The sequence below is a fragment of the Phoca vitulina genome, unplaced genomic scaffold (genome assembly GCF_004348235.1).
Source record: "Phoca vitulina isolate PV1807 unplaced genomic scaffold, GSC_HSeal_1.0 scaffold25, whole genome shotgun sequence".
In the NCBI taxonomy this organism is placed as follows: domain Eukaryota; kingdom Metazoa; phylum Chordata; class Mammalia; order Carnivora; family Phocidae; genus Phoca; species Phoca vitulina.
This window is the reverse complement of record NW_022589728.1, coordinates 45,145,539-45,164,674: the sequence shown is the minus strand read 5'-3', so window position 1 is coordinate 45,164,674 and position 19,136 is coordinate 45,145,539. Positions and strand designations below refer to the sequence as shown.

The 19,136-nt window shown below is 36.2% G+C and overlaps 1 protein-coding gene across 7 annotated transcripts in view; it reads right to left on the bottom strand.

The window, feature by feature from the left end:
- VPS13B (vacuolar protein sorting 13 homolog B) overlaps positions 1 to 19,136 on the bottom strand; it is a 749,374-nt gene that overhangs the window by 392,996 nt on the left and 337,242 nt on the right. For all 7 annotated transcript variants that reach the window (XM_032421506.1, XM_032421505.1, XM_032421503.1 and 4 more), the window contains one exon: positions 2,647 to 2,774. In XM_032421506.1, the coding sequence (XP_032277397.1) occupies positions 2,647 to 2,774 (128 nt within the window). The remainder of the gene's footprint in view (positions 1 to 2,646; positions 2,775 to 19,136) is intronic.

Below are 19,136 nucleotides of genomic sequence, written 5' to 3'. Positions count from 1 at the left end.
CATTATTAGCAAAAGAAGGAGACCAAGACTTAGTATGGAAAAAAAGTGTCCACTCTATTATACAGTCCACTCAGAAAGCTTTAGAAATGACAAAGAAAAGCACCTAGAAAATGCCATATAACAGAAACATGATCTTCAATGTAAAAAAACGGAGTTTGGCAAAAACTAGGGCAATGTTTTTCTTTATTAGTGAATTCTAGGCCAGAATATTTCTATTTTGTCAACTGCATGTCGTTGCCAATCATGTGCTTCTGGAATAAAATGCAGCTTTTTGAAGTATAATAGATAAGATCTTTGCTGATCAGCCGATAGAGAAAAATTGCAAAGAACCGAGTTTATGCTAATCTTTCAAGAAAAAGGCCCCCAAACCAAGTTCACATTTAAAAAAATTGTTCAAGGGGCGCCTGGGTGGCTCAGTCATTAAGCGTCTGTCTCCAGCTCAGGTCATGATCCCAGGGTCCTGGGATCGAGCCCCGCATCAGGATCCCTGCTCTGCGGGGAGCCTGCTTCTCCCTCTCCCACTTCTTCTGCTTGTGTTCCCTCTCTTGCTATGTCTCTGTCAAATAAGTAAATAAAATCTTTAAAAAAAATTGTTCAAGACTACATAAAGTACTATAACATAATCCATTAAGGTGAAATGTGGAAGTTACTTTTCCCACTGAAAAACAAATAGGTTACAGTGAATATTGTTTATGTCTAAATGCAAGATATGTCTAGCGTAAGTAAAAGAGAACATGGGCTTAGCAAATATCAACTTTGGCTGCAAAATCAATTTTCCAGAAATTCTGATTCCAAACACATTTACTTGCTCAAACTTCCACTAAAAGAATAATCCTTTGATGGTTTCAAGTATGATGTTCTGTTTTATCTGATGACAACTTCAGGGTTTTCTGTTTTATATTTTGGTTCATAAAACATCTTGGAAAATGGACACCACTATTTTAAAAACTCAGAATTTTAGGGCCTAGATTTTAATCATTTAATCAGAATCAAGTTTTATCTTTAAACCTTTCCAGAACACATTAACATGTGGAAATGTCTAAATATACAGCATGCATAATACAGAGCTGGGACTAGGAATGAGGCAAGCAAGTGCCTTCATATACAAAATAACCTATACAAGATATAATGGTGCCTTCATATACAAAATAACCTATACAAAGATATACTCCTGTAATTACATGTTAATTTATACCCAATAAGTTTAGTCAAATGAGGAACATCAGTCTAAACTGCACCCATAAAAATGGTTAACAGCAAATTTTATGTTAAGTGTATCTTACCACAATTAAAAATTTTTAAAAGAAGAAAATGAGGAACATCAGTATCTCTACTTATAACTAATCCATAATAATGTATAAAATTAAGTTTATTGTTGGTGACAAAGCTAATGAAGGCACTATATCATTATAAACCAAGCAAAAGAACCAAAAGAATCCCACAAGAATGTCAGAACTGGAAATAATCTTAAACATTATGTAACCATTTCATATTGCAGATAAGCAAAGTCAAGTGCATAGTTAAGATTCAGAGTTTGATACTGCTAAGTACTGGTTCCTTGAAATTCTACATACCCTTGACTTACATGAACTGTCTGACTTTTCCTTCTACATTTCTGATCTCTCTCTCTCACAGCTGGCTTCAAGGACACTTTCTCTTTTACTGTCTACTCTAGACATGGTATCCCCTTGGCTCTTTCAACTTTACATATTTTTTGGGATGATCAATTCTCCTGGTTTTAACCATCTGTAAATGTTTCCCAAAATTCTATCTCTACCGTGAATCTCTTCCTTAACCTCCAAATATGAATATCCTATGGTCTAAGAGAAGACTGGCTATCTCACAGGTATTTCAATGCAGGCATAAATTAAACTCCCTCTTTGCTCCTAACTCTGAAAAGCTGCTTCTTTTACCATTTCATGGCATCACTCTCCACCCAAAGGCTACAACTGGCCCCTGGAACACCACTTGGACAGCCTCCTTCCTCTCATTCCCCAAAACCAACAGTCACTAAGCCATGCTGATCTTATCTTAAATATCTCAGGGATGACTGTCCAACTTGGCCTATTGTCTAGTGTTTTCTGATTTGTATATTGAACATTTAAAATCTTTTAAATAATGTTTAAAATAAAGAAACAGTAGAATGAATTTTTTTAAGCAACATCTCAAAATTTGTGTATTTTTATAACTTTATCAAGGAGAACACATAATATGTATTTCATAGGATTCTGTTAACATGTAAAGTGTGCCAAGAATTTTCCTCTAAGTTACAGAAGTGAGATGGTATACACAAGTGTTAAGAGTGAGGTTACTTGGGGAGCCTGGGTGGCTCAGTTGTTAAGCGTCTGCCTTCAGCTGAGGTCATGATCCCAGGGTCTGGGATCGAGCCCTGCATCGGACTCCCTGCTCGGCGGGAAGCCTGCTTCTCCCTCTCCCACTCCCCCTGCTTGTGTTCCCTCTCTTGCTGTGTCTCTCTCTGTCAAATAAATGAATAAAATCTTTAAAAAAAAAAAAAAAGAGTGAGGTTATTTTTTTACCAATATTAAGTGTTACCAGTGAGATTATTTTTTACCAATATTTAAGGTGCTGAAAATTATAAAGGATTATAGAAATTAAAACCATGGTTATTTCTAACTTTCATTTTACCTGTAGCGTGAGACTCTTTACTGCATTCCATACTACTCCAATAAATTCTTTCATTCTCTCTTCAGGACTTCTACAGCCTTCAGAGAGATTCAGCATGGCTTTCACAGGAACTGACAATGGCCGGGATTCTAAGTATAAGAATAGTTAGTTAACACACATGTACTTTACTGTTTCACAAAAATATACAGAAAATATTTCCATGATTATTTCTTTCCTTGCTTAATACCTCTAAATGAGATTACAAAATACTATATTAGATCATTTTATATTATAGAATTACTGATTTTTAAAACTATTCAAAAATAAGCAAAACTAATCTGTTAAAAGTCACGAGCATGTTGGTTACTCTTGTCAGGAATTGGTGACTGGGAGGGGACACTGTAGAGCAATGTTATAATCTAATATTCTATTTACTGAATACATGGATATAGCCACTTCACAAAAATTCATTCAGTCATAACCTAACAATTTGCCCATTTCTTAGTATTAAGATAATACTGAAATAAAAGCTTTACTTGAAAAAAAGAAAAGGAAATTCAACAACAAAACATTTGATTATCCAAAATTGATAAGAAACAAGTCTTCCTACATGTGAATTCTCCTGATAACAAAAGCTTATCTATAGACTCTCTCTTAAAAACTGATTTTAAAAGTAACCAAAAGAAGTATGTGATTACATAAAAGGCAGATTTGATGATTAACAAAACGTGATATTCCACTCCATATAGCATGTTATTAAAAATTCTATCTAAATTATAAAAATCAGAGAATCTCAATAATTTTAATGTAAACTTTCAGAAATTACTCTTAATTTAATAATAATTTATAACAATATGTATTATTTCCAAATAGATCCATATATATTTTATACACTATATGTTAATGCAAACATATAATTTGTATGTACCATTTTAGGTACTTTTTAAGTAGCATTAAATAAATAAATCAGATCTTGCTCTTTAAGAATTTGATTATATTAAGTTTGATGGTCCTAAAATTCTCTCCAAAGTAAATGCTACCATATCACCACTACGTGAACTACAGTTGGTGTATTTCAACTCATTCTTTCCCTATCTTCCCAACTTGGTTTATTCACATTTATATTAGATTAATAATACCTTAAGGGCATGGAGCATAAACCTTTTTTCCTCATACTTATAAACCCAAGTCTACCACATTATGCCTGTTAGAGATTCAAAGAATGTTTATTTAAAAAAGGAGTTTGGGAGAGATCCATGGAGATATTTGGGAGCAGAGCATTCTAGGCAGATAAAACAGTAATGCAGAAGTCCTCAGATGTGCACTTAGGATTTTCTTTCTTTTTTTTTTGTTTAAGATTTTATTTATTTATTTGAGAAAGAGCAGTGGGGGGAGGGGGGCAGAGGGAGAAACAGACTCCCCTCTGAGTGTGGAGTCTGACATGGGACTTGATTCCAAGACCCTGAGATCCTGAGCTGAAGGCAGACCCTTAACCAACTGAGCCACCCAGGTGCCCCGCTATGTACTTAGGATTTTCAAGAAACAGTATAGAAGCAATGATGGACACAACAAAGTAAAGAGTGACAGAAGTAGGAAATGAAGTCAGAGCTATAAGTAAGGACCAATCATACAGAACTTATATAGATCATGGGAAGAAGATTGGCTTTTGCTTTGAAGAAGCTAGGATATGATAATGGATTCTAAATACAGTCATAAAATTATTGGACATATTTTAAAAGAATTCCTCTGGCTACTCTGCAGAAAAATAGCCTACAAGTATTAAAACAGGAAGACAATATGTGAGAGATGGTGGCTGCAGTAAAGGTACTAAGGAGTGATGAAATTCTGTATCCACATAAAAGCTACAGCCAACTGGACTTACTGATGTACTACAAATACATTAAGAGAGAATGGTGAAGAAAGGATGACTCCAAGGTTTTAGGTTGCAGCAGATGAAAGAATGGAGCTGTAGGAGAAACAGAATCGAGAGGGGAAAAAACCTTAGTTTTTTTAGCCCTATCAAGTTGAAATTCCCATTAGTTCAAAAGAAGGTGTCAAGTGAAAAACAGATCAACAACTATAAAGAATGGAAAAAAATATGAACAAACAATTCACAGAAAAATATAATTTGGCCAATAAACTAAGAGTGCTCAAACTTGCCAACAAACAAATAAAAGTTAAGACAAAAATCAGGTATTCTCTTCAATGGTCACACTGGCAAACATTTTAAAGTATCAGTTTGTATGTTTATAAAATCTGTCGTTGAAGCCTCTTGTGAGAATTTTTCATGTACTGGGAATATAAATAAGTATGGTCTAAGAGTAGAATTGCAAGAGATGACAATTTGTAGTTATCAAAATTTAAACACACATTATTATTCTTCAAAATAATCCTATTTCTAAAAATCTATGATACAGAAATACTGTAACAGTAGATGACTGCACTGAAGGAAAAAGTAGCTCAGCCACAAAAGCAGGGTGTACACAATGTATATAAGGGACACCCTTGAAGCTTCAGGTTTTGGTGAGCAGGGAACACTGCACTGCAGGGCATTACAGGACCTATTCATCATAAGGCCATTACCTTCAAGAGCAAGAGACATAGCTGACTTTTCTAACACACAGAAATAGACACAGATAGACAAAATGAGGAGACAAAGGAATACGTCCCAAATGAAAGAATAGGACAAAATAACAGCAACACACCAAAGCAAAATGGAGATAAGTAATATGCCTGATAGAGAATTTAAAGTAATTATCATATAAAGACACTCATGGGACTTGAGAAAAGAGTGGAGGACATCAGTGAGACCCTTAACACAGAGATAAAAAAAAAAAAAAATCAGAGAAGAACAAAATAAATGAAATTAAAAATACATTACATGTAATAAATAGTAAGCTAGAGGAAGCAGAAGAATCAGTGACCTGGTGGACAGAGTAATGGAAAGTAGTCAAGCTGACCAGGTGAGAGAGAAAAAAATTATACAAAATGAGAACAGACTTCAGGAATGAAATGGCACCATCAAGCAAATAACACCTGCATTATAGAAATCCCAAAAGGAGAAGACAGAGAAAAGAGGGCAGAAAATGTGTTTGAAAAAATAACAGCTAAAAACCTCCCAAATTTGGGGAAGGAACTAGAAATCCAGATCAAGGATGCATAGAGAGCTCTGAACAAAGTAAACACAAGGAGGTCGACACCAAGGCACATAGTAATTCATATCGCTAACGTCAGTGGTAAAGAGAATTTTAAAAGCAACAAAAGAAATGAAAACAGTTACATACATGGGAAATACCATACATTTATCAACTGATTTTTCTTCAGAAACTGCAGGCCAGAAGAGAATGGCATGATATATTCAAAGCACTGAAATGAAAAAATCTGCAAATAAGAATACTCTATATAGCAAGGCTACCATTCAGAACAGAAGGAGAAAGAGAGTTGCCCAGACAAACAAAAGTTAAAGGAATTTCTCACCACTAAACCAGTCCTACCAGAACTGTTAAAGGGGACATTCTGGGTGGAAAGGAAAGACATAGTAAGATTAAGAAAAGAAGGAAGCACAAAAGCAGTAAAAATGAATATACCTATAAAAATTAGTCAAGGGACTCACAAAATAAAAAAATGTAAAGTATGATACCAAATACTTAAAATGTGTTGGGGAGAGAAGTAAAGATTGGGTTCCCTCTCTCGCTGTGTCTCTCTCTGTCAAATAAATAAATAAAACCTTTAAAAAAAAAAAAAAGACTGGGCTCAAACTTAAGCAACTATCAACTTAATATGGACTGCTATATGCAGAAGATCTTCTATACAAACCTACTGGTAATCACAAATCAAAAACCAGTAATAGATAAGCAAAAAATAAACAGTATACCATACAAAGAAATCCAAATAACCATAAGAGAATAGAGCAAGGGAAGAAAGGAACAGAAAAGAACTACAAAACCAAATGTTAAAAAAGGTAACAAAATGACAATACATATCTATCAATAATTACTTTGAATGTAAATGGACTAACCACTCCAATCAAGCCATAGTGTCATGTAATAGACTAAAAAAAACATCCATCTACATGCTGCCTACAAGAGACTCATTTCAGACCTAAAGACACATACAGAATGAAAGTGAAGGGAATAAAAAGCATTTATCATGTAAATGAATGTGAAAAGAAAATCAGGGTAGCAATACTTATATAATAGGCTTTAAAACAAAGACTGTAACAATAGGCAAAGAAGGACACTATATAATCATAAATGGAACATATCAACAAGAAGATTTAACAGTTTTAAATATTTATGCACCGAACATGGAAGCATCCAAATACATAAAGCAGTTCATAACAAACATAAAGGCAATAATCAACAGTAATACACTAATAGTAGGGGACTTTAATACCCCACTTACATCAATAGATAGATCATCCAAACAGAAAATCAACAAGAAAAAAGTGCCTCTGAGTGACACTGAATCAGATGGATTTTAACAGATATATTCACAACATTCCATCCTAAAATAGCAGAATACAGATTCTTTTCAAGTGCACATGGAATATTCTCCAGAAACAATCACATATGAGGCCAGAAAACAAGTCTCAACAAATTCAAAAAGACTGAAGTCATACGATGCATTTTTCTGTCCACAACGCTTTGAAACTAGAAATCAAGCACAAGAAAAAAATGTGCAAAGAGCACCAACACATGGAGGTTAAATAACATGCTACTAAACCATGAATGGGTCAAACAGGAAATCAAAGATGAAAGTAAAAAAAAAAAAACAAAACATGAAGACAAATGAAAATGAAAATCCAAAATCTTTGAGAAGAAGCAAAAGCTGTTCTAAGAGGGAAGTTTATAGCAATATAAGCCTACCTCAAAAATCAAGAAAAATTTCAAATAAATAGCCTAACCTTACACCTAAAGGAGCTAAAAAAGAAAAAGAAAAACAAACAAAACTCAGCACCAGTAGAAGGAATGAAATAATAAAGATTAGAACAGGAAATAAATGAAATAGAAACTAAAAAAACAACAGATAAATGAAACCAGAACATGTTTCTTTGAAAAGATCAAAATTGATAAGCCTTTAGCCAGACTTAAAAGAGAGAGAGAGAGGACTCAGATAAACAAAATTAAAAAGGAAAGAGGAAAAATAAAAACTGACATCACAGAAACACAAAGGACTGTAAGAGAATATTGTGGAAAATTATATGCCAACAAATTAGGAAACCTAGAAGAAATGGATCATATCCTAGAAATACATAACTTCTCAAAATTGAATCAGGATGAATAGAAAATATGAACAGACCAATTACCAGCAATGAAACTGAATCGGTAATCAAAAAACTCCCCCAAAACAAAAGTCCAATACCAGATAACTTTACAGATGAATTCTACCAAACATTTAAAACCTATTCTTCTCAAACTATTTCTCAAACCAGAAGAGAAGAGGAAAGAAAACTTCCAAATTCATTCTTTGAGGCTACCAATATCCTGATACCAAAACCAGATAAAGATGCTACAAAAAAAAGAGAACAACAGGCCAAAATCTCTGATGAACATAGTTGTAAAAATTCTCAACAAAATATTAGCAAAACTGAATCCAACCATACATTTAAAAAACTATCCACCATGGTTGAGTGGGATTTATTCCTGGGTTGCGAGGGTGGTACAATATTCACAAATCAATAAGCATGATACATCGTATCAATAAGAGAAAAATAAAACCATATGATTATTTCAATAGATGCAGAAAAAGCATTTGACAAAGTACAACATCCATTCATGATAAAAACCCTCAACAAGTAGACTTAAAAGGAACATACCTCAACATAATACAGGCCATAAATAAAAAACTATAGCTAAAATCATACTCAATGGTGAAAAAAGGAGAGCATTTTCTCAATGGAGGAAAAACTAAGGTCAAGAATAAGACAAAGATGTCCATTCTTACCACATTTATTCAACATAGTACTGGAAGTCCTAGTCACACCAATCAAACAACAAAAAGGAATAAAAGGGATCCAAATTGGTAAGGAAGAGGTAAAATTGTCACCAAAAACCTACTAGAACTGATAAATGAATTCAGTGAAGTTATAGTATACAAAATTAATGTGCAGAAATCTGTTGCATTCCTATATATTAATAATGAAGTGGCAGAAAAAGAAATCATGAAAACAATCCCATTTACAATTGCACCTAAAATAATAGAATACTTAGGAATAAACGTAACCAAGGAGGTGAAAGATCTATACTCTGAAAACTATAAAACACTGATAAAAAGAAATTGAAGAGGACACAAAGAAATGGAAGGACACTCCATGCTCATGGATTGGGAGAACAAACATTGTTAAAATGTACATACCATCCAAAGCAATCTATAGATTTAATGTAATCCCTATCAAAATATCAAGAGCATTTTTCATAGGACTAGAACAAATAATCCTAAAATTTGTGTGGAACCACAGAAGACCCTGAATAGCCAAAGCAATCTTGAAAAAGAAAAATAAAGCTGGAGGTATCCGATTTCCAGACTTCAAGTTATATTACAAAGCTGTAGTAATCAAAACAGTAAAGTACTGGCACAAAAACAGACACACAGAGCAGAATAGAAAATCCATGAATTAAAAAAAAGAAAAAGAAAATACAGACATAAACCCACAATTACATGGTCAATTACTCTTTGACAAAGCAGGAAAGAATATCCAATGGGAAAAAGACAGTCTTTTTAACAAGTGGTACTGGGAAATCTGGACAGCAACATGCAAAATAGGAAACTGGACCACTTTTTTACACCATACACAAAAATAAATTCAAAGCAGATTAAAGACCTAAATGTGAAATCTGAAACCACAAAAATCATAGAAGAAAGCACAGGCAGTAATTTCTCTGATATGGGCCATAAGAGCATTTTTCTACATATGTGTCCTGAGGCAAGGGAAACAAAAGCAAAAATAAACTATTGGGACTACTACATAAATATAAAAAGCTTCTGCACAGCGGAAGAAGCAATCAACAAAACCAAAAGGCACACTACTTATTGGGAGAAGATATTTGCAAATGACATATCTGATAAAGGGTTAGTATCCAAAATATACAAAGAAAGAAATTATACAACTCAACACCCAAAGAAACGAATAATCCAATTAAAATGGGCAGAAGACATGAACAGACATTTCTCCAAAGAAGACATCCAGATGGCCAACAGACACATGAAAAGATGCTCAACGTTATTCATTATCAGGGAAATGCAAACCAAAATTACAATAAAATATCACCTCACACCTATCAGAATGGCAAAGATCAAAAACACAAGAAACAACAAGTGTTAGCAACCATGTGGAGAAAAAGGAACTCTTGTGCACTGTTGATGGGAATGCAAACTAGTGTAGGTTCTGTAGAAAACAGTATGGAAGTTCCTTAAAAAATTAAAAAGGGAAATATAATCTGGTATAGATTATATAGATCTATAGATCTATAATATATATAGATACTCTATAATCTGGTAATAGCACTACTGGGTATTTACCCAAAGAATATAAAAACACTAATTCAAAAGGGTATATGCACTCGTGTTTATTGAAGCAATATTTACAACAGCCATATTATGGAAGCAGCCCAAGTGTCCATCAATAAATGAATGGATAAAGAAGATATGGTGTGCACACACACACACACACAAAATGGAATATTATTCAGCAAAAAGAAAGAGTGAAATGTACAATTTGCAATGACATGGATGGAGCTAAAGAGTATAATGCTAAGCGAAGTAATTCAGAGACAGACAAATACCATATGATTTTACTCATATGTGGAATTTCAGAAACAAAACAAACAAGCAAAGGAAAAAAAAAAGAGAGACAAACCAAAAAATAGGTTCTTAACTACAGAAGACAAACAGATGGTTACCAGAGGGGAGGTGGGTAAGAGGATGTGTGAAATAGGTGAAGGGGATTAAGACTACACTTATCTTGATGACCAGTGAATAATATATAGGTACTGCACTTGGACTTAACTTGAGTGTTTCAGCAGTCCCATTTACCATAATAGTTAAGGAAAGCAATTTAATCTAAATGTCAGAAATTAATAATGCTATTATCTAATGTCAACAATACTGTTCACTTTAAATGCTGTAATGTGTATAAAAATATTTCATGAATGTACTATAAATATAGGAAAATGATGATGAAAAAAATTGACTATAAAGTGTAGAAAAGAACTCAAAAGTTACCAGATCTGAAACACAAGTACCCTTCTCTTCTATCACAATCAACCTGTTGTTTTAGTTCTACCTTAAATACCATTTACTCTGAAAAAAAGGTCAGTGATTTCCCCAAATTAGATTTGGTCCTTCCTCTATCATCTCACAGAACTCTGATATAATTCTGTATAACATTTTAATTCTTGATGGGATTGCATTAAACATCTGAATATTTGTCTCTCCAAAAGGAGCAGTATAGTGACATGTTATAATAATAAAGGTAGCAGTTAAAGCTTGAACTTTGAAGATATATTCTGAGTTCTGCCCTCTAATCATCGTACTCTTCCAATAAGAAATAATCTTATGTTCGTATTAATGAAACACCAATTAGATAAAATTGGCTGAAAAATCATAAAGCTAAAAGTTCCAAGCCAAATAATAAATGACCATATATTTTTGCTTCAACATATCAATCGATGATTTACATGAGAATGTTCTTTTTCCTTCTTAAGGTTGAACTGGTACCTGGTAACAATTACTCAAAGTCAGTATGTCAAAAATCCCTGTTCCTATTTTGAGGGTTTGAGTAATGATGCCAATGGTTAAATGGCAACTCTAAGTATCCTTCATGATATTAAAGAGTCAAAAAATATTTGTTCAGCTACAACAATATAATTCATTTCTGATAGTAAGTACTTCTCAGAATTTAGCCTTGTTTTGGATTTTTATCATCTGCTGTGTAAAAGCCCTAAAGGGGTGCTATCACAAAAGTAGGTCAGGTTTAGTAATTGGTCAATAAAGGAGAATGACTTCTAATAAGACAGTAGCAACAATAAAAAATTCCTACAGCATTGTTTCTTTAACCTTAAGACATCTGACCATCAATTTATATGTTTATGCACTTTATTCATCATAATGCTAAGACAGTATTCATTTCACTGAAAGGGCAATCCATGATTCCTCTATTTCATGTAGCAGCCTGAAATATTATAGTGGCTTACTCAGTTAATATTGGTTGATTCAATCAATTGATATAATTTGAATCGTAGTTGACATACAGTATTAGTTTCAGGTGTATAACATGGTGATTCGCCAATTATATACATTACAGTATCTTTTTGAAAGATAAAAAATCCTACGTGTACTTTGTTGAAATCTTTCCCTAATAGCATATTATTTGACATTTTTGTAAAAAAAAAAAAAAATACAACTTTGGGGGCACCGGGGTGGCTGTTGGTTAAGTATCTGACTCGGTTTCAGCTCAGGTCATGATCTCAGGATCATGAGATCAATCCCCGCATAGGGCTCTGTGCTCAGTGTGGAGTCTGCTTCTCCCTCTCCCTCTGCTCCTCCCACCCCCACCCTTCTCTCTCTCTCTGGAAAAAATAAATAAAATCTTTAAAAAAATACAACTTTGGGACGCCTGGGTGGCTCAGTCATTAAGCATCTGCCTTCGGCTCAGGTCACAGTCCCAGGGTCCTGGGATCAAGCCCCTCATTGGGCTCCCTGCTCGGCGGGAAGCCTGCTTCTCCCTCTCCCACTCCCCCTGCTTGTGTTCCCTCTCTTGCTGTGTCTCTCTGTGTCAAATAAAATCTTTTAAAAAAATAAAATAAATAAAAAAATACAACTTTGCGTAAGACATATAGTTATGATTTATGGCTTCATGTTTATTTCAAATTTCAAACAATCACCAAGAAGCAAAGTGTGACAATCTTTATTTCTCCTTTATGTCCTAAAGGAAATCAAGCTGTTCAGACATGTACTCATAGCCATGACATTATTATGCCAAGGGGTAACTGCCTTAAACAGAGCTGAATTACATAAAAGGAAATTTAAGGTAAAAACAAAAAACCTCCTGAGAATAAGCCTTGCAAACTCAGGTTGTAGATCATCCTGGATAGACAGCATAAGTTAAAGAATCTTAAGCAAAAAGAGAAGATGACTAACAAAAAGAATCCATAAAGGAAATCAAGGCTTCCTAAAAGATAAGGAGGGGAGAGTTGCATGCTCAGAAAGGAGAGAAATACTTCAGTAGGACTTGAAGCAGGACTATGGGGTTGGTTCATTACAAGTTCAGAAAGCTAAAGACCGAATGGAGAATACTAGGCTATCTAGAGTGGCACACTTTCTAGGTTTCTATGCAGAATTTGAAAGAGAAAGAAGGGTGACCTCTTTCAGAAAACAAATAGTGACATGCAGTATCACATTTCATTATCTTGTTCACAAAGACATCATAAAAGACAAGGATAAAGTCTGTTAGTTTTTCATAGGCTTAAGGTGTTCTTTTGCTGATAAATGGTCTATTTTTTAGAGATACTTTTATTACAGAACTAATATATGTTAATATTTGGTGAAATACCAGGAAGTGCACTTAGCGGCGAAATAAAGGGGAGGGGGACAGAGGGAGGGAGGGGGAGGGAGGACAGGAAGGAAGGAAGGAAGGAAGGAAGGAAGGAAGGATGGACGGAAGGAAGAAAGGAAATTAAAATATCCCATAATTTCAACATGCAAAAAAAAATCATCCCACACTGTTTAAGGAGCCTGCTATGTATTAGGGACTATGTTACAAACTGGGAATACCACAGTGAACAAAATAGACATGGCCGGGGCGCCTGGGTGGCTCAGTCGTTAAGCATCTGCCTTCGGCTCAGGTCATGATCCCAGGGTCCTGGGATCGAGCCCCGCATCGGGCTCCCTGCTTGGCGGGAAGCCTGCTTCTCCCTCTCCCACTCCCCCGGCTTGTGTTCCCTCTCTCGCTGTGTCTCTATCAAATAAATAAATAAAATCTTTAAAAAAAAAATAGACATGGTTTCAGGACTCAAGGAGCTTATGCATACAAGTGGAAGGCTTCAAGATCTAAAAAACAAAATAAAAACTCTTCAGTGGTGAAACTTCAGACAACTAATGGGATAAATATATTTATGTAAAAGCTTCCTCAAAGCATAAACTGGCAACCAGGAAACCTAGGTACCACCTTTTTTTCTACCAATGCAAGATATGTGATCTTAGAATCACTTCAGCTATTTAGGTTTCAGGTTTCTCATCCATCACTCGAGAGAGAGAAGCATTAAAGGCTGCCTCCATCTCAGAGGAAAACCATGGTATGGGGCAGCCATTGTGCTACCTATAAAGAAAGAAGAAAGGAGAAATAAAGTAAAGGGAAGGAAAGAAAGGAGAGAGAAGAGGAAGGGAAGAGAGAGAAAGAGAAAAGGAATCACTCAGTGACATCATCTTGTCATAAGTAGTAAAGCAAAGATATGAATGTCTCTAGAATCTGCCCTTCAAGTTATATACAGCTTACCACACTGATCCACCGGGACTATGAACATTCTTTCACCCTGGTCTTAATTCCAAAATAAAACAAACAACAACAAGTTCGCACTTCCATGACTCTTAGTATGCAGCCACCCACGACCCAGCCAACACTACCACCACCAGAAGTATGAGTCCACGGCAGAAAACGAGCAAATGAAGCATCCGCAGTTAACATCATGAGATCTTAGAGGAGCATCAAGTATTTTTAAGTTGGGAGAGGCAGTCTCTTGCTTATAGCTACAACTTTTGACAAGGCTAGTATTGTTTTTCACATATCTTACAGTCAGAACTAAGTTTCAACAATGATTAAATTGTTCAAAGTGCAACTCTAAAATGACGAAGCTGTTTTTTCTGTTGCTCTGTAAATTGGTGTTGTTACTTAGCATTTGTCTTTCATAAATACCTTCACACTGCTTCTCCTTCTGAAGTGAAGTCTTAACCTGAACTTTGATCTTTACAGTTTTAAGAGCTCAGAGAGAACCTAAACATAAAATAACCAGGGGGCTATAGAAAAGTGAGAAAACTTTGCTTAATCAGATCACTACTAGAAACTGAATGTTCATATTTATGTTTTGGAAAGCAAAAGGAGAAAAAGGGAAAAAAAGGAGGGGAAGGAAGGCAGAAAGGAATCTCATTCATCATAAACTCAAAAATTTTATTCAATGTCCATTTACTATACACCAGGGTCCTGCAGTAAGGGCTGCAAAACATGGCACAATCCCTATCCTCCAAGAGCTTACAATCTAGAGAGGAGATATAAATCTAATTAAGAACAATTGTCGAAGAGCATGATGAATGCTATGCTATGAAATATTCTGCAAAGTACAGAGACTGGTTAATTCAATCAAGAACTGGCAAAGTCTTCACAGGGGAGGTAACACAGATTTGGGTTCAGGAGGAATTCTTAAATCCAAGAAAGAAGGAGTTGTAGGCAGAGAGAACATGAAGAGAGGTGCAGAGACACAAAGCACACAGGGAGGAGGTCAGTGTGAAGCACACTAAATGGCAAATGAAACTGATACACTGGAGATCGGACTGGAAAGGTAAGTGTAAGGTCTAGTTGTGAAGCACCTGAAATACCATGCTGAGAAACACAATGTTTATCCTGAAAGTACTAAGAAGATGGTGAAAATTTCTATGCAAGGAAATGTAATAAAATTAGGGTTTTAGAAGTGCAAATTCTGATATTACACAGGACATATATCATTGTAGCATGTGGATATATCATTGGGAGAGAGTGAAAACAGAAGACTGATTAGGAGCTGTTTTGCTTACCCTCACTATTGCTCATTTTATTTGATTGCTGACACAGAAGTTATAAATTGATCTATTATCTCCTCAGAACACTGTCTGGATATTAACTTTATAAATTCACAAAATGTGTTTATTTGATCTGCATTTGATCCTTTTGCTTTTAAGTGATTGGCAGGAAAAATAAGTTCTGATCTTTGACTAATTTGAGGGTCCTACACTCCAAAGGACAACTCCAGGCCTAAAAATTTTATTATCCTTTTGTCTGATGATTTAAATTGGCGTATATAATTGCAATCATTTTAAGTATCCACTAAGTATTTAATTTTAAGTATTTGTTGAAAGTATCATTTAAGTTTCATTTCTTCAAACTTTGCTTTAAATACTCAAAGAGGAAAACAGAAAGATTTGATGAACTGAGGTTCCAACTTCTAAAGATCCCCCCCGCAAGCATTCCACTTTCATTGCCTGAGAAAAGGCTGATGCCACGGAACCCAGGCAACAAGAGTCAAATGCTTTCCTCAATATGATCCCCATAAAACCTTGACACAACTCTGGGTGACCCTGCATTGACTTTGGATTACTTACTTCTTGAGCCCAGTATAACTGAGGACCACAGCTAAGTTCTGTATCTCTGCTACAGAAAAATAAAGTTGTATTTTGCACACTTGATTACAGAATGGAGAACTGTGCCTGATACATTTACATGTATTACATAACTGGGATAAGCAATAACCAACCAACCTGAGTGATCCTGAAAAGACCACATCCCTCCAGCCCCCAGCACTTGCCAACTAACTCCACCTTATAATCCTAGGGTTAAATCTTTCATGCCCTTTATCTCCATTTACCTCGGCCAACAGGAGAAGCCCAAAACCCTAAGAACATCCCTTATTGGGGCACCCGGGTGGCTCAGTCGGTTAAACTGCTGCCTTTGGCTCAGGTCATGATCTTGGGGTCCTGAGATCAAGCCCCACATCGGGTTCCCTGCTCAGTGGGAAGTCTGCTTCTCCCTCTCCCTCTGCTGCTTCCCCTGCTTGTGCTCTCTTGCTCATGCAATCTCTCTCTCAAATAAATAAAATCTTAAAAAAAAAAAATTACCTTGTTAAAAAAAAAAAACATCCTTTATGACCCAGACCCTCATCACCAAAGACCTCTGTGTAACCCCACCTGATGCCATCTCCTACTCTACAACATGGCAAGCTCTTCTGCTCTGCCCTCTAGAACTCATAATATATCATCAGCAAAAGCTCCCATATCTTCCTAAAACTTTTCTCTGAACTTACTCTCCATCTTCTTTTCACACAAATCTGAGGACACTGCTTTCTGTGAAGTCCTCTTAACTAGCTGATGCTTTCTCTGCCATACCCTGCAGAGAATTGGGCCTGGGAGTGGTTTCAGTCGCTTCCCTGATCCTCACTGCCACTTCCAATCTATTTTTGTACCTCCTCCCTAAAAAAAAGCCTCGCTTTGGATTTCATGTCATCCAACCATACACCCATCACTCCTTCTTACTGAAATAATATATGTTCCTGAGGTCAGCACCCTCGTCCCTTCGTTCTTTGAAGATTTTAGCTCCAGAATCACTCTCACTCCTTGTATCAGAGATGAGAGTCCCCATTAAACAGTCTACCTGTTCCCCTATATTACTTGGTCTGCAGCTAGGCAAGCCTGTGTGAATGATTCTGACCAATAACATACAACCTAAAGTTCGGTGGTACCTCTCTAAGCTTTACAGGCAATCAAGAGCAAGTGTGCTTTTCTCACTTCTTTCTCTTATCTGCTGGATGAATGCAGAACATCCAGAGGATCAGCAGTGGGACTACACAGCAGATGCCTGAGTCACTGCTTGGAAAATAGCTAAGACACTGTGAACACACCAATGTACCTTCCTTGAACAAGAAATCAATTCTATTGCGTCAAGATGCTGAGATTTTTCTGGTTGTCTGTTAGAGCCAGTGGAAAACACTGACTAACAGATCCTATCAGAGGAAACTGAAACACTTGATCATTGCCACCTTCTTGACACACTTCCTTAGTTCCTTCTGGACACCACTGTCTCTGTTCTACCTCACCGGCAGCTTTCTTCGTTTTCTTGCTAGTTCCTCATTTTCCAGACCTCTAAATGCTGCAGTGTCCAAAGATTCAGCCTTTGGGCCATTACTCTTCTCTACAAACATCTCTTCTTGGGTGACCTCACTCAATGTCACGGCTTCAGGTATCCTCTACATGGAGACAATTTCCAGGAAACATTCTTGATCTAGCCTCAGAACTCCGGGCTAGTCACCCAATTGTCCACTCAACATCACCACTCAGATATTTAACAGGAACTTCAAACTTGACATGGCCAAAGCAAAACTCTTGAGTCTCCCTCTGTCCCCACGGCTTTGCTTTTATATTCCTTCAAGTCTCAGAAAATACCAAATCCACCCTTCCAGTTGCTCAGGTGAAAATGACTGACCCTCCCCCACACTCACACACACACTATACATCCAGACAACTGGCATAATTTTACTGGCTCCATCACAAAATATATCATGACCTTACCTCCTCTAGTGATACCATCCTACCCCCTCACCCAAGTCACATGATTACAGGCATAAACTACGGCAACAAGCCACAGGTCAAGAGGTCTACCTATTTCTATACTTTCCACTCTACAGTCTATTTCAACACAGCACCCAAAGTGATACCATTAAAATAGCCAAAAAGAGTCATATCACTTCTCTAATCAAAAGCCTTGTATGGCATCCTGTATTACTCACTTTTACTAGTCCAAATCCTTACAATGACTTCTAAGTCCCTACAGGATTTTTCTTCCCCATTGTCTTTTTTTTTTTTTTTTAAGATTTTAAAATTATTTATTTATTTATTTGACAGAGAGAGAGAGAGAGAGCGCACAAGTAGGCAGACAGGCCAGCAGAGAGAGATGCAGGCTCCCCACTGAGCAGGGAGCCCGAAGCGGGACTTGATCCCAGGACCCTGGGATCATGACCTGAGCCGAAGGCAGAAGCTTCCCAGGCAGACCAGACCCAGGCGCCCCTTCCCCATTGTCTTTTTAACTTCCTCTTCCACTCCTCTTGCTCCCCCTGGAGCAGGCTGGTTGCCCTCCTTGCTTTTCCTTGAACATAAGAATACTGGCAAAGATACCGGGTTAAAGAACACAGAAGAAGAGGAACCATGTCCCCACCACCTTTCTCTAAATCCCCCATTTCCTCAAGTCTATAGGAAATTTCAGAAGGGTTTAGGGAATTTCAGCACAGCAAGAATAAAAGCATACTGATACCAGTCTGTGAATCTTATTATACAGCTATTCTTCCATTCTGTTGGCGTGGCTTGGAAAACACTTGAAAATGAGATAAAGGAAAATGTTAGCCTCTTCCAAAACCTATGAGCTACGGAAAAGTAAGAGTTCAATTCAGTAAGCACGACTGAGTACCTTACTTGTACTAGGACTTAAGGGGAACAAAAGATGTAGAAGACTGAGGCTGTGCTTTTAAGAGCTTACCTTTGAAAAAGGGAAATGAATGGGTAACAGACTTACTAAATAGATAGGTAGCATAGAGCTATTTTAGAAAATTTTATTATCATGTAGGAAGTAAAATAATTGTAGAATCATTGTCTTATAATGACCTTTTCACCCTGTTCTATATCACATATGTATAGCCATGGAAAAGAAGCTATTACTCATTCATAATCCTAGTAATGATTTTGGTGTCACTAGAAAGAAATACAAATATACCTTTGCAAAA